General features: G+C 39.9%; 1 protein-coding gene across 1 annotated transcript; it reads left to right on the top strand.

Annotated features, from left to right (window-relative positions):
• The first annotated feature begins 14 nt into the window (after positions 1–14).
• Positions 15–7,324, top strand: mrm1 (mitochondrial rRNA methyltransferase 1 homolog (S. cerevisiae)). Its single transcript, XM_052116743.1, has 5 exons — positions 15–1,476; positions 1,645–1,738; positions 6,608–6,728; positions 6,811–6,930; positions 7,052–7,324. Exons 1-5 carry the CDS (start codon positions 662–664, stop codon positions 7,093–7,095), a joined length of 1,194 nt encoding a protein of 397 aa, XP_051972703.1. The 5' UTR covers positions 15–661; the 3' UTR covers positions 7,096–7,324.
• Positions 7,325–14,748: the final 7,424 nt, after the last annotated feature.

Genomic DNA, 14,748 nt, shown 5'->3' with positions numbered 1-14,748 from the left:
TGCGGAAGTGAACGCGCTGCACGCTTCACGTCCACATTGACAACTGGCAATGAACTGAAAGCAGTCATATTCCTCTGCATTGACATGGTTGTTTTAAGCGTTTGCGTGGTTTTTTGAGGTCGGTTTACTGTCTTATATCGTATTGAAATTGTTTTGTCAACTAAAATGCAATATTCTGCTTTTATGTGGATCAGTTGAAGGGCAAGCTAGCTTTCTGATTAGCAATTGCATCTAATACTTTAGCTGACTCAGAATTACTTTTGTTTACCCATGATTAATGTATTATATGAGAAATTAATTAATTTGATTGAAGTATTAAGTCAATATTTGTGAAAGTTTGCTTGTATGCTCCGCAGTTTGAGTGAACTTGTACATTAAATCTGAAGTAAACCAGCTTAAACCAGCCTTAGGTTGTGTTTTGATAGTTTCCATTGCCTAGCTGGTGTTCAGCTGGTTTTTCTAGTCAACCAGCTAGTCTTCCAACTTGACCAGTTGACGAGTGCTCGAAACCCCTCTAAACCCATCAAGGCAGACTGACCTGACCAGTGGTAAACCAGCTCAGTGACCAGCTAAGACCAGCAAACTATCTTAGGCTGGTTTATTACAGTTGGATACTGTCAGTGTGAGGCACGCCGTTGGAAATAATCATATTTAGGGCAATATGCAGGTGTGGAAAAAAGTCTTCCAAGTGTCCAACCAAGCTAAGAAAAGCCGATGTTTGCTTGGCCTGAATGAATTATATTTTTCACCAGTTTCTGTCACCCAACATGCAACCTATGGTTGCACAAGAGCACTTTTTTTGCAGAGAGACAATTTTTTAAAGTTAGCAGAGAGAAAGAATGCCTCTACCTCTAAGAAACCCACAAAGACATTAGTGTCTAGGCAGCATAAACCTCTTGCTTCCCGAGATGATATCCACAAATCGATAAAAACCTTGAGCACAGCATCTAAAATGGCTCCTTCAGAGAGAAAATTGTCTTCAGAGCTTCAGAAACTGAGGTTTGAGGATTTCAGTGAGTCAGAAACTAATACGATTTTCAAGATACAAAAAGAAACTGGGCCTAATGAAGCCAAACGGCTGGAGATTGTGTTTGGGGTTGCCCCATGTTTGCTAGCCCTGATGCAAGGTAGGAGGAGACCAAGTCGGCTCTTTGTAAAGGAAGGTGAGGGGCCTCAGAGAGATGCGATTCTGAGGGTTTCCCAGGAGGCCCTCAGGCAGGGTGTACAGATACAGAGGGTCAGTAAGCAAATGCTAAACAAGATGTGTGATGGTAAGGTGCACCAGGGCTTGTGTCTGCAAGCAAGTTCGCTTGGCTTTATCAAAGAAGAAACACCTGTAACCTCTCACAATGTAAAGAATCACAGGACATTATGGCTGGTTTTGGATGGAGTGCAGGATCCGATGAATTTTGGTGCCATTTTGCGGTCCGCATACTTCCTGGGAGTGGATCGTGTGGCCAGCAGCATTCATAACAGGTGGACACCAATTATATTCATTTATGTTTCATTATTTAACTGTAGAATTTAAAGAGTTGTGATGATACCTTTTGTCATGCAGCCTGTTGGTGATTAAAACAAATGTGCTTAAGACGTGCCTTGAATTAATTCTTGACGTTTGATTCTGATCATCTGCCATCTTGTTAGTTGTCCTCTGACACCCACAGTGAGCAAAGCCAGTTCTGGTGTGATGGAGGTCATGGAGGTGTTTGGCTACAGTAACCTGAAAGATATGATAAAGGTATGGAACTGGAAGTTAATCCAACCCATAGAAATGGGAAAGAGCTGCAGAATGGTGTATTTGCATTACAACAGGTGGCTCTTCTGGAGCAGTCTGGACATTTTCTGATTACAATTTTAAATATTAGCATATTATATTATCTAAATTTATTATATTATTACATATATGCTACTGTATGTATTGGTAATTCAATACCTATTAAACTTTTTCAGTGCAAGCCATTGTTATTGACTCCACTGCTGAACATTTACGAGCGTATGGTCAAGTGTCAGTGTTGGGTGTAATCTGGTTACAAAATAATTATTTACTGTAACCTAATAACTTTTTATGTAATGTGTTATATTTTAAATGATTGTAATCAGATTACAGGTACTCTGTCAAGTTAAATTACTTAGGTTACGCATATTTCTGAAAATATTATATTTATCTAGAGTACGTGTAAACATTAATTATGTTCATTTGTACAGCTGTTTGTGTTTCTGTGTGAGCTGAAGGGTGTTGGCACCCTAATAAGTAACTGAAATTAGTAAGGCTAGGTATTAATACAGATTTCCCAATTAGATTCTGATTTATAAGCTTTTGATTCTATTTTGATTTAATATCCATTCATAGGAATAAAGTTATAATGTCCCTTTTGCTTGCATAGGAATAAATAGTTTCCAAGCTAATGCTGTTAATTATAAAGGGGGCCTTGTAACTATAGGTATGAAAATATGAATAGTTTTGAATCTTTTTGGTCACTTTTTGTTTGTTTAAAAATAAACAATCCCATGAATTCAATCAATAAATACGATATCATATTTAATATATTATTGTTTGTTACATCAAATCAAATCATTTTATTGTCACACTACCATGTACACAAGTGCAACAGTAGGTGAAAGTTTTGTGTGCAGTTCCGAGCAACATAGCAGTCATGACAGTGACGAGACATATACCAATTACAGTAAACAACATATTTATACAACACAATTTACATATCAAATGTACACATAATTACACAACACAATAATAATAATAATAATAATATATAATTGTGACAGGGCGGAGGGGAGGGCCGGGCCGGGTCGTGATTATACACACCCGGTCCCTTATCAGGCTAATCAAGCCTCCGAGAGGGGTCCGTTAGAGGGTGGAGGAGTGGCCGAGGTACAAGCTACGGCGTATCGGAGAACTGGCGAGTAAGTGTTTTTTTTCTCTCTCTCCTCTCTCTCTCACTGCTGATCCGCTTTGGCCTTTTCCCTCTCGTTTAAATTTTACAGTGTTTTTTTGGGGGAGTACTACACTGTTACAGGAATACCCCCCCATTTTTTATATTTCTGTTTCCCTCCCCTTGTCTCCTCCCTCATCCAGGTAGATGGGGATGAGAGGACGAGGCTTAGGGCACGCCCTCCCCCAGGGAAAGGGGGGGGGAGGGGTGTACGTCATGCCAGGTGCTCCCCTGCCTGAGAGAACGAGGGAGGAATGTGACAGGGCGGAGGGCGGGGCCGGGTCGTGATTGTACACACCCGGTCCCTTATCAGGCTAATTAAGCATCCGAGAGGGATAAATGCCTATTGCAGACGGTGGTGCAACGAGAGAGAGAGATCGTTTACGGACATGTCCATCATATGTGTGTTTGTCACTGGTTTAAGTTAATCATTAAAATATAATTTATTTTGTCAAGCCGGTTCTCGCCACCTTCTTTCCATTGAACTGCTTTACAATAATGTACAGTAAACAATACACACAATATAGAATATATATTCAATAACAAAATAAAAGAATATATATAAAAAATATATATACAGTAGTTGTATTGTGGAGAATATATTTGACAGTCCAGTGTGAGATTATAAGATTAATAAAGTGCAGTGCTGATTATTGATCGTGAGAGATCAAGTGTTCAAAAGTCTGATTGCTTGGGGGAAGAAGCTGTCATGTAGTCGGCTGGTGCGTGACCTGATGCTGCGATACCACCTGCCTGATGGTAGCAGTAAGAGTAGCCCATGACTCGGGTGGCTGGAGTCTCTGATGATCCTCTGAGCTTTTTTCACACACCGCCTGTTATATATGTCCTGGAGGGAGGGAAGCTCACCTCTGATGATGTGTCTGGTAGTTCGCACCACCCTTTGCAGGGCTTTGCGGTGTGGGCGGTGCTATTGCCCAGGCAGTATCAGGCAGTGATGCAGCTAGTCAGGATGCTTTCTACAGTGCTGGTGTAGAACCGTGTGATGATGTGGTGGTTCATTCCAAACTTCCTCAGCCGTCTCAGGAAGAAGAGGTGCTGGTTAGCCTTCTTCACAACGGCCTCAGTGACGGCCACCTGACGTCTGCCTGACAGGAATTCCAGGATCCTCCTGCACAGCGAGCTTTTTAAGCCCAGAGCCCAGAGTTTCACATCAAGCTTGGAGGGCACTATGGTGTTGAATGCTGAGCTGTTGTCTACAAACAGCATTCTCACATATGTGTTCCTTTTTTCCAGGTGGGAGAGAGCAGTGTGTATTGTAGATGCAATGGCATCATCAGTGGAGCGGTTGTTGCGGTAGGCAAACTGCAATGGGTACAGAGAGGTGGGCAGCACAGAGCAGATGTGATCTCTGATTAGCGTCTCAAAGCATTTGCTGATGATTGGGGTCAGAGCAACAGGACACCAGTCATTAAAAGTTATTTTTGATTGCTTTTGCATGTGGGGACTACAGAGAGGGAGAGGGAAAGGTTGAAATTGTCCATAAAAACACAAGCTCTGATGACACGGCCCGGAATGCCATCTGGACCTGTGGCTTTGCGGATGTTCACCCGTCGGAAGGATCGGGTTACATCCGCAACAGAGACTGAGAGTGAACCATCATATGTAGCGTCAGCCGCTAGTGCTCTCTCCACGAGGGCGGTGTTATTGTCCTCAAAACGAGCATAAAATGTATTAAGCTCATCTGGGAGAGAGGCAGCGGTGTTCACGGCGGAGTTTTTATTCCCTTTGTAGTCCGTGATGATGTTAATTCCCTGCCACATACTTATAGAGTCGGTGGTGTTGAACTGTCCTTCAATTTTGTGCCTGTACTGGCGTTTGGCTGCTCTGATAGAGTTACGGAGCGCATAACTGGCTTGTTTATGCTCCTCCGCATTCCCGGAATTAAAAGCTGAGGTCCGCGCGAACATCGCCGTTAACCCATGGTATCTGGTTGGGGTAGATCCATTTTGTTTTGGTCGGAACAACGTCCTCCACGCACTTCCTGATGAAACACTGAATTTACACTGATTTGTTGAACACGTGGTGAAACCGGTACTGTCTCTTTAACAAAACCACCATTTCTGAAAGAATTCTGTATAAATGAGCGCATGTTTATGAGAAAAACTCAAAAAGCTTTATCTCAGTTGAGCTATGCATGATTGGAATTAACAGTTTATTTTTTATTGTTTTTGATCAACAACTAAATGGAAAGAACAGAAAGGTTATTAAAAGAGACATTATTCAATGACAGATGGGTTTGCATGGATCTCGTCTTTGGACACACATTACACAGAACGAGTCAAACCAAACTCTCAAATTCTTCACTATACTACACAATCACTGGTGAGTGAAATCCAAACATTTACCAGCCAGATGCCAAATAAATATAAATTTTAGTCATTGTACGTTGTAGTCCATAATGTATTCTCTTGTATTGCATTTTAAAAGTAATCTAATTTTATTGTTTTTTGATTACTTTTGGATTACGTCTGATTTATCTGATGATACATGCATTGAGTACGACAAGCTTGTACCATTTAGATAAAATGTTGCTAAAATGCATTTAAGAAAATGTACTTAATGGATCAAAATATGAGAGTTTATATGATTTTGTTGTTTTACTATTTGTCTGTTTCTGTGTGAAATTAAAAAGGCAATTAAAATGTTGGTACACCAGAAATTTTGACATTAGAAATGCCATTATGTGTGGTAACAGTCAGGGCCATGTCTGCCAAAAGCATTGAAAGCTTAAATTGATCATAATGATGCTAATGGTTTCTACGATCTACTGATGATTTTGGGAAATGCAGCACTGACCAGTTGAAAATCAAAAAACAAAAGTGCATGTAATGTACATCTTTGAAGCTGAGTACAAAAGCAATTCACGAAACTAAAATTTTACCGCACTAATGCATTTATTAATCAGCATTTATGTGGGAATTTCTGCTCCATCTTCAGTGTATTTATGCCCCCCCCAAAAAAAAATTTAAGGGATCAATACATTATAAACAATTTACTTCTTGAGGAATATGTAAATCATGTAATCCTTAAAATTACTGTAATCTGATTATGGGTATTTTAAAATGTAATTTAATCTAATTTCAAGTACTCTATTTTGTTTATTTTATTATGTAATCCAGATTACAAATAATCAGTAACCTAGCAGTACATAATGGGATGTTTTTTTTAACATTCATAATTTAGTTTTTCATGTCTTTACCACCTGCTGTCTAGAATAGATTTTTTTGCTGGTGCATTTTTAAGACTCATGTGTAAATTACTTTCTCACATGTGAAATAAGCAACAGCACTTTATGCTTTCAAAAAACTTTTTCTTTTCGCTGAGGGGGAAGTTTTCTGCTCTGAAATGAAGGTTTCATTGTACAACAAACTTTTATTTCAAAAGGTCGTGGAATTTTTGGGAGATTTTTCATGCTATGACTGACCCCTTTCAAACAAGCATCGGTTTTCTTTTGTAACTGTTTTTCCAGTTGTTAGACTATAGAGGGCAGTCAAAGAATACAATTGTGATTTAGTTTATGTCAGTTCTGTCCTGCTGTCCTCATTTGAGAAACACACCCCCTTTTTTTCTTTTCTTTTTTCAATCAATAGAATTTCCTCAAGTTTAATGGTTATAACCAAATTTATATGGCAATATAGGTGAAAGCAGAACAAGGCTGGGAAGTAGTCGGCACTGTTGGGTTAGTGGAAGGAAATCCTGAAGTCCCTGTTGTGCCATGTTCAAATTTCAAGATGTCCAGACCTACACTGCTGTTAATGGGTATGTGCCTCTTAAACTTGTTAGGCCCCAAACATGTTATGTGCTCGAAGTTGTTCATATACAAATCTCTGTGTGGTATCAGGTGGGGAAGGAAATGGTCTGTCTCCTGAACTGCGTCAGCTGTGTGACGTCCTGCTCACCATCCCTCCAAAAAGAGAACTGCTGCCTGGTTTAGATTCGCTCAATGTTTCTGTAGCCACAGGTACAACAGCTGAATTACAGCTTCAATTTGATACCAGTGAAAGTCAATGAAGATAGTTGACTACATGGATTATGCTAGTTCAGTTGGCCTTTTTTAAAGTGTTGCTCCTTCCCTCTCGCAGGCATCTTGTTGCACTCTCTGCTGTTCTCGTGCACAGCCAACTGATGATGGCAACATTGACAAGGCTGCCTCATTATTTACTAAGGCATCTCTCATTAGCCCCCTACAGTGATTAATGACTGGATTACTTCATCAATTAACCGTGTGAGAGTCTGGAGAGGCCCATTGATCAGATAAAGAGAGCCTAGTGACCGCTCTGTGAACACAAGACCTGAGCTGTTCTTGGCCTCTATCAACTCAGGGAAAGCATGCTGTTTAAACACTTCTGTTGAGATTAATAAACATGTTAATTTGATTGTGTGCTTTATCTGTGTAATCATTTGCCATCTGAAGATAAAAAAAAAAAGTTAGTTTTACTTTGAATGAATAATCAAGATAGTTATCTTTATTTACCTTAATTAGAAAATACACATGAAAGCTGAATATGTTAATTATATAAGGAAAAAATGTTGGTGTCAGTCAATTCTTGTGTTTCGATTGAAGCAAGGAAATCAGACCTGTTGTACAAAGAGGTAACAGAGTTTATTTGTTTAGTGACCCAGAAATAGTCCAGAGTCTTACATATTTCTTATTCATTTACATCATAACATTTCCTTGTTTTAATGTGTTCAAAATTCTAACTTAATTCCTTATTTAATTTTTAACCCCAGATTGTTGTTCAATCAGTAGTACTTAAGTTAGTTCAGCAGGTGGCACTGCTTATACTGGATGTATTTAAGCCTTCCTATGGCTTGTCAAGACTAGAGATCAGGTATGAGTTTATTCTCTGAAGTAAGATGAGGGCTTGGTCAAATATGCTGCTGCTAGACCTGTACCGTTGAGAAGCATTTACATAAAGTTCACTGAATCTGACACGCTTCCCTTCATGCTTCAAGGCGAGGCGGGGACTTGGGGGTTATGAAACATGATGGTTTACAATTTAACTGAAACGTGTTTGGTTGGCGTGCCTGTGGGAAGCAGGATATGATAATGAAGCTGCCAACACTGTAGACAGTTAGACCTCACTTTCTTTTTTCTCATGGCTGCAGGGGGAGAGATATTAAATTTGATAGAATGTAATGAGGCACTGTATTGTGGTTACTGGGTGAATGATCTGTAGCTCTAATGTGAACAGCTTTTTGCTGATGGTATTGGTTTTCTAAAAAGCAGCCAATTTAGGAAATTTGTTTATCCTTTGAATCATAAACCGGATGCATATGTGGTCTTTTTTGCAATTATAGTAATCATAACAGCTCATTTAGACCCTGAGATTGTTACATCTTTGAAGAAAATACCTTTGTATACATGCATAGTAGTGCTTGTCTGTGCAAAACTTGCCTCTACAATGCTAGGGTGTTATGGGTGGTTGCCAGTGCGTTACCTTGTTGGTTGCTAAAGTGTTCTGAGAGTTTTTTTATGTGTTGCTAGGTTATTGCTCTAGTGTTCTGTGTGGTTTCTAGGGTGCTGCTTTGTGGTGGCTTAGGTTTTCTAGGTGGTTGTTAGGGCATTTCCAGGTGGTGGCTGGTGTGTTCTTGGGCTTTGCAAGGGTGTTCTTGGTGGTTGCTATGGAATTGCTAGGTGGCTGCTAGGGTGTTCATGTTGGTTGCTAGCAGAGCTGGGCTGGTATTCTGGCATAATGGGCATTTTCCTGGTGGGCCAACGCACTTTGGGGCCATTCAGGGGCAGAATGGGCCGGTGGGTCAGCCGCGAAACATGCTAAATGGGCCACAATAAGCTTGAATGGGCCGCGATAAGCTAAAATGAGCCATCGCGATATGCAGAACAGACTACAAAATGGCGCGATATGCAGAAAAGGACAGCGAACACCTGATTACATATCGGTATAAAAATAATAATAATTTTATTTTACAACAAATTTATTTTTGATAAGAAACATAATGCAACGTAAAAATAAGTGTACATAGCACATGTGTCAAATTATCCAGTATTTAGAGCAGGCTATACATGTAGTCAATGGGGGCAAAGCGTGAACACACTGTCGTGTCACCAAAGGATGTGAAACTCTGACTAGAAACTTATAAATTTATTGATGATAAATAATTCTCAGGCAAGTCATATGGGCAACATGTCACGCATTGTCCGATAATCGCAATAACAGAAACAATTATGTGTTCACATAATGTCTATTTGTATGGCTTTTGTCCTATGTGAAAAGCACATGCAGGGTTGTGGGAACGGAAGCGGTTGGGAAGAAAATCACTGCATGCAGAGAGCGGGTGAACATGGAGTAAAATTCAGTAGGAGTGCCTGGTTGTTAGGGTGTTCTAGGTGGTTGCTAGGGTATTGCTTTTAGGTGGTTACAAGGGCACTACAATTGTGTTCTTGGTGGTTGCTAGGGCATTGTGATGCTGTTGCTAGGTTGTTATAGATGGTTGTTGGGGTGTTCTGGGGTGTTGCAAGGGTGTTCTTGGTTGTTGCTTAATGCTAGGGTATTTTGATGAGTTGTTTGGGTGTTCTGGGTGGTTGATTACATTTTCAAGCCTTTATAATATTCTGGTCCTGAGATATATAACATCTTTCAATGTCTATGGTATTTCTTTCACTCGTTTTATGATCCACTATGTGTAATTTGTAAGTTCAATTGCTAAGAAAATTATCACAGCCATCCTCAAAAAGCCACACGATTTGAGACATAATTTATACCTATAGCACAAATTTTGCGGGACACGTTACACACCAAAGTATTATACTTGTCTTTACAGGTATGTTCAAATCCCTAATCCCAAGTGTCAGAAAAAGGGGTACAGTCAGGGTACATTTGTGATCACATAGGGTACAATTTATGTGGTTGTACCCTCTAGTTACACCTTAAGGTACTAATATGTACCCTTTAGGGATTGATAAGGTACAAATACATCTTCAACCAACAAAGGGTCCATGTCTATACCGTTCCCCCAAATAGAGGTACAAAATAGTTTGACCAAAATATTTGCCTGGGGGCATGGGGTGGGTTCAAGGCTGCCAAACCATGCAAGTGCATGAAATTTACCTTGTGCTTTCTCCCGAACGTGATCTCAACAATTCAATGAACACAATTGAAAATCACCCAATACCAACATAAACCTAAATGTTGTATGGTAAAATAGTTCATGTTCTTTGGTCTGTGGTGTCTACAAGAGGTGAAAAAAACACTTGGTCCATGTCTAGCCATGTTTCTGGATTTTGTAACTTATATTTACAGCATTAAGATGATGCCTTTAAATATAAAACAAATACATGAAATTAAATCACAAATAGGTTTAGAAAATGCTATTTTTCACCATATAAAATAAACAAGCTGTTTAATGGTCTGGATTTTTTTTCTTAAAATAAAATCATTAATCTTCATTGAGGAGCGCAAATTCTTATATAGCCTACAACTGTATAAAAACGTTTCTAAATGAGCAACTGAGGAGCTGCAACAAGTAATTTGCAGGGCTTCATTCAAATTCATCCAATGGGATTGCATCGGCATATGTGCTGTGCGAGGGAAGTTTGGGATGGAACAGTGGGATGGACAAATGGCTCCTAAGAAAAAATCTGAATGGACATATGCACGATTCTCTCCTTTTATACCCGTATGTACGGGGGAGGGACATGCAAATTCTGTCTGCCAATTTCTCATTGGCCTTTTCTCAAGTTAAGAGGTAACCGAGGCCTTCAAGAAAGACCCCTAGTGTCGCTTCATTCGACACAATGTCGAGTGAGCGACAGACAGGGAATGACAGTTGTGGAGTTTGTGTTTATTTACATGGCACACTTCCATATTATATGAACTTTAATTAAGGATGAAATAAATATATATCGCCAAGCTGTGATCTGTGTTTCTATCAGACACTCGATCTGCAGCACTCCTCTCGTCTCGCGTGTCATCATTTTAGTTTTATATGATCTCATGTTACGTTAAATTACATCAAGTGACTATTCGATAATGGAATTTTTTTATTATTATTGCTGAGATTTGCAGTTACAAATGACAATCCACCGAGTCCAACTCTTGTTAGTATTTTCCATGAAGACACCCACCAGAGTTTTGTAGACAGATGGAGGTGGCATGAAATTTGGCATTGGCGGCCACCTAGTAATTCTCTTTGCAGGAAAAACCCTGCAATTAATGCACACCTCTAATGCAGGCGATTTCCCTCTGGAGCAGATGCAAGACGAGACCCTTAGGAACCCCCTTTGATCAAGCAACAGTCATTGATGGTCAATGTCTCCAGCCAGACATTGCGCATGCCTGTCCGTAGTTTTAATTATCAAGGACCAGTTGTATCGAGTAAGACAGGATGGTCAGACTAAGGAAGATACAACCCATTTGTTAGTTCTGAAGAGCCGTCGAGAAATTGTATTAAAGACGGGCCATTACAATACGATAGTGGGTCACTTAGGGCACGTAAAAACACTAAACCATCTAATGGCCCATTTCTATTGGCCGGGCATTCATGGGGATGTTTGCAGATGGTGTGCTACATGCCGTGAATGCAGGCGAATCTGCTGGCCACCCTTCCATTGTTTGAGGTTCCCTTCGAACAAATTGGTATGGAGCTCACGGTATTCGGAAGCAGTGCCTCTGTGCAACATTTCAGCACGTAGTGTTGATGAGGCACTCTTGAGAATAATCTCCCAAGTGGTGATTCTGAAAAGAAATCCTCATTGATCAAGGTATGGCGTTTCTGTCACACACACTGTGCGAACAGTATGAATTATTGGGGATTAAATCGATTCTGACCAGCATTTATCACCCCCAAATGAACGATTCATGGTTGAGCGATTTAATCAGACACTAAAAAATATTATTTGTAAGTTTGTGCACAAAGACACTTGAAATTGGGAAAAGTGGCTTGAGCCACTATTATTTGCAGTTCGAGAGGTCCTGCAAGCCTCCACGGGGTTCTCCCCATTTTAATTATTGTATGGGTTTTGACCCCACGGTGTGCTCAGTTTCCTAATGTACAATTGGGAGGAGGGACCTTCAAACAACAAAAACTAAATTCAATACGTTCTTGACCTGAAAGCAAAACTTCCCACACTGGGGCAATTAATACAGGAGAATTTGCTTCAGGCTCAAGAAAGCCAAAGCCGGCTGTATAATAGGTGTACTCGACTACGAGAATTTGCACCAGGAGATAAAGTTCTTGTATTACTCCCTATATTGAGCTCTAAATTACTTTAAAAATGGCAAGGGCCCTTTGAGGTCACACGGCGAGTTGGGGAAATCGATTTTGAGGTTAACTAAACGGATAGAGACAGGGCACGGCATATTTAGCACCTCAGTCTCCTAAAACCATGGAAAGAAGCAGCCCCCGTGACTTTGCTGATGGTGGTTTCAGAGAGAGAGGAGCTCGGACCGGAGGTGAACTTAAAAGCAACCAATTGAGTCAACCCGGTCACTTGTGGAGACCACCTCTTACTGTCACAAGTCAGGAAGGTTGCCAGGTTGAAAGGAGAATTCTCAGATGAATCTCATAGAGCATCATATCGAAATTACACCAGGGGTAATGGTATACAGTCATCCCTTACCGATTACCCAAGCACAAAAAAAAAAGTAGTTCAGAAAGAATTAAAGGCCATGCTAGATATGGGGATAACAAGAATCCCACAGTGACTGGGTCAGCCAGGTGGTGTTGTTTCTGAAGAGTGATAGCTCGTCCGGTTCTGTGTGGATTATAGAAAAGTCATAGATAGTGACAGGCTGGATGGCTCTCTGGCCTGAGTCAAGCGATGGGGGTATGTGGTGATTGGGGTGTGGCCGAGCGACATCTTTGCAGAGCCAGGCAGAGAGTGTGAGTACGGTAGGCAGGGGCGGATCATGTGTGTGTGTGGTCATTGTGTTGAAGCTGGAAAGCATTCTGAAGTTTGTGTGGGAACTAAAAATGCACGTTGAATTGTTACCCATCTCCCGCTTCCACATTTAGTGACTTAAAAGAGCCTTGTCACACTGACTAAATGATTGAAGTCCTGCGCAGTCCACCAGAGAGAAGTCTGTCATTTCACAAGAAGATTGAGTCATTACATGTTGATTGAAGATTATGAGGTAAAATAAAATTAATAAAACATATGCATGGATAAATTTTTTTAAGCACAATTTCACAGTGGAGCGTGTACCTTTGATACTTGAGGTGAGAAGGAGTTTGTGAGGTTGCAAAATTTAAGTTGAGATGAGAAAACTTGTGTTTGTGCATTTGTCTAATAATATTATATAACAAATATTGTTCTCTGCTCTTTTTATTTGGATCCAACGGATGCATCTTCTATTGAGGTATATGCAAATGTCTTGCATATACTGTATGGCAAGAAGCTACCAGACACCATGGTTATTAAAAACAAGACCAGATCCTGCTATTTGATGACAAATCATGATTCTGATATGTTTAAAATGTCAAACCTGTGACAATATGAATTTTTTTTTATTAAATGTGACAGGTTATTTAATAAATGTGATTAAACATCATGCTGGCAGTTTTTAATATGCTGCATTGAGAACAAATTTGCCCTTTATAAGGTACAAAGGGCTTGTCACTGGGGCAACACCCTTAAAAGGCCAAATTTGCACCTTTTCCAACGGTACATTAAAGTACCATAACACTGAGGTCACCAGTTAGTCACCAAGGGTACATATTTGCCTCTTAAAAGGAACACGCTGTAAGGGTACTAATATGTACCCATGTTAAATGGTGCACAAGTGTACCTTTGAGGGTACTGCCCTGTGGCATACCATTGTAACCCTAAATCGTCACCTTCCTAAAATTATTTTAAAAAGTATTTTTTGACAAAAATAATAATTTATTTATTTATTTATTTTTTGCCTAAATCATCTCCTCATGATGCTGGCCACCTCTGGTAAAATTTCTGAAAAACCTTTTTTCAGGCCCCATTCTTCTGTTTTACTTCCACAGTTAGCACATTATTCAGATTCTGCCTCTATTTACAAAGTAGAGCTGAAAGTCAACATTCACTGAATTGTTTCTCTCTCCTGTGACATTTGTCTTTGTTTTATCTGCTCTGAAGGATGTCGCGGGCGTGTCTGCTTTCTTGCCTTTGTGTCGGCAGGTTAGATTGACTGACGTTTCCCCTCCCTAGAGTGCAGTTCTATTAATCTATTTAATATACCCTCAGAAACAGTGCAATGAGACTGCTGAGAGCAAAGTAATGGATCAGCCGAGCATAAAGCTGCCTGCTAGCTGTGATAGCTGCAGTTCAAGGCTGAGTTAAAAAAAAAAAAATTTTTTATTAGTTTAGGACCAAAAGCAAGAGCTGCAATGGTTTTGAACTTGTTAAAGGGTTTGTTCTCCTAAAAATGAAAACCTGTCATAATTTTCTCACCCTTGTTTTGTTCTATACCCACATACTTTTCTTTCTTCCATTATCTGCCTGTCTGTCTGTCCGTCCGTCTAGTCTAATCTAAATTGGATTATGCTGCACTCTAGAAAACTGATTTGTATCTCTAAATCATCTTTTAGGGCTCCTTTTCACCCTCCTTTTTTTCTGAACTAAATGAGGCAACTCGATTGCACAAATGAAAATTCCTCATAAATTTAGCATGACAGTGTTTTAGTTCATTACATATGGTAAGTTATTAGGTAATTTGTTCATTAAAAGTGCAAATTGTCAAATGAGCAAATTGACTAAGCTGGTGTGCAATGAGTGGGCTAAATGTGGAGTTTAACTGATGAGACTGAGTACAATTACATTTGAGCTTCAATAAAAAAAGAAACAATG

This window comes from Xyrauchen texanus, chromosome 4, assembly GCF_025860055.1.
Source record: "Xyrauchen texanus isolate HMW12.3.18 chromosome 4, RBS_HiC_50CHRs, whole genome shotgun sequence".
Lineage (NCBI taxonomy): Eukaryota > Metazoa > Chordata > Actinopteri > Cypriniformes > Catostomidae > Xyrauchen > Xyrauchen texanus.
Note: the sequence above shows the minus strand (reverse complement) of the source record. Positions and strands in the feature narration are given on the sequence as shown.

Coding starts and splice junctions, on each gene's coding strand:
- mrm1 (XM_052116743.1), top strand. CDS start 662: ATGCAGGTGTGGAAAAAAGTCTTCCAAGTGTCCAACCAAGCTAAGAAA. Junction 1,477..1,644: donor GCCAGCAGCATTCATAACAG/GTGGACACCAAT, acceptor CCATCTTGTTAG/TTGTCCTCTGACACCCACAG. Junction 1,739..6,607: donor ACCTGAAAGATATGATAAAG/GTATGGAACTGG, acceptor ATGGCAATATAG/GTGAAAGCAGAACAAGGCTG.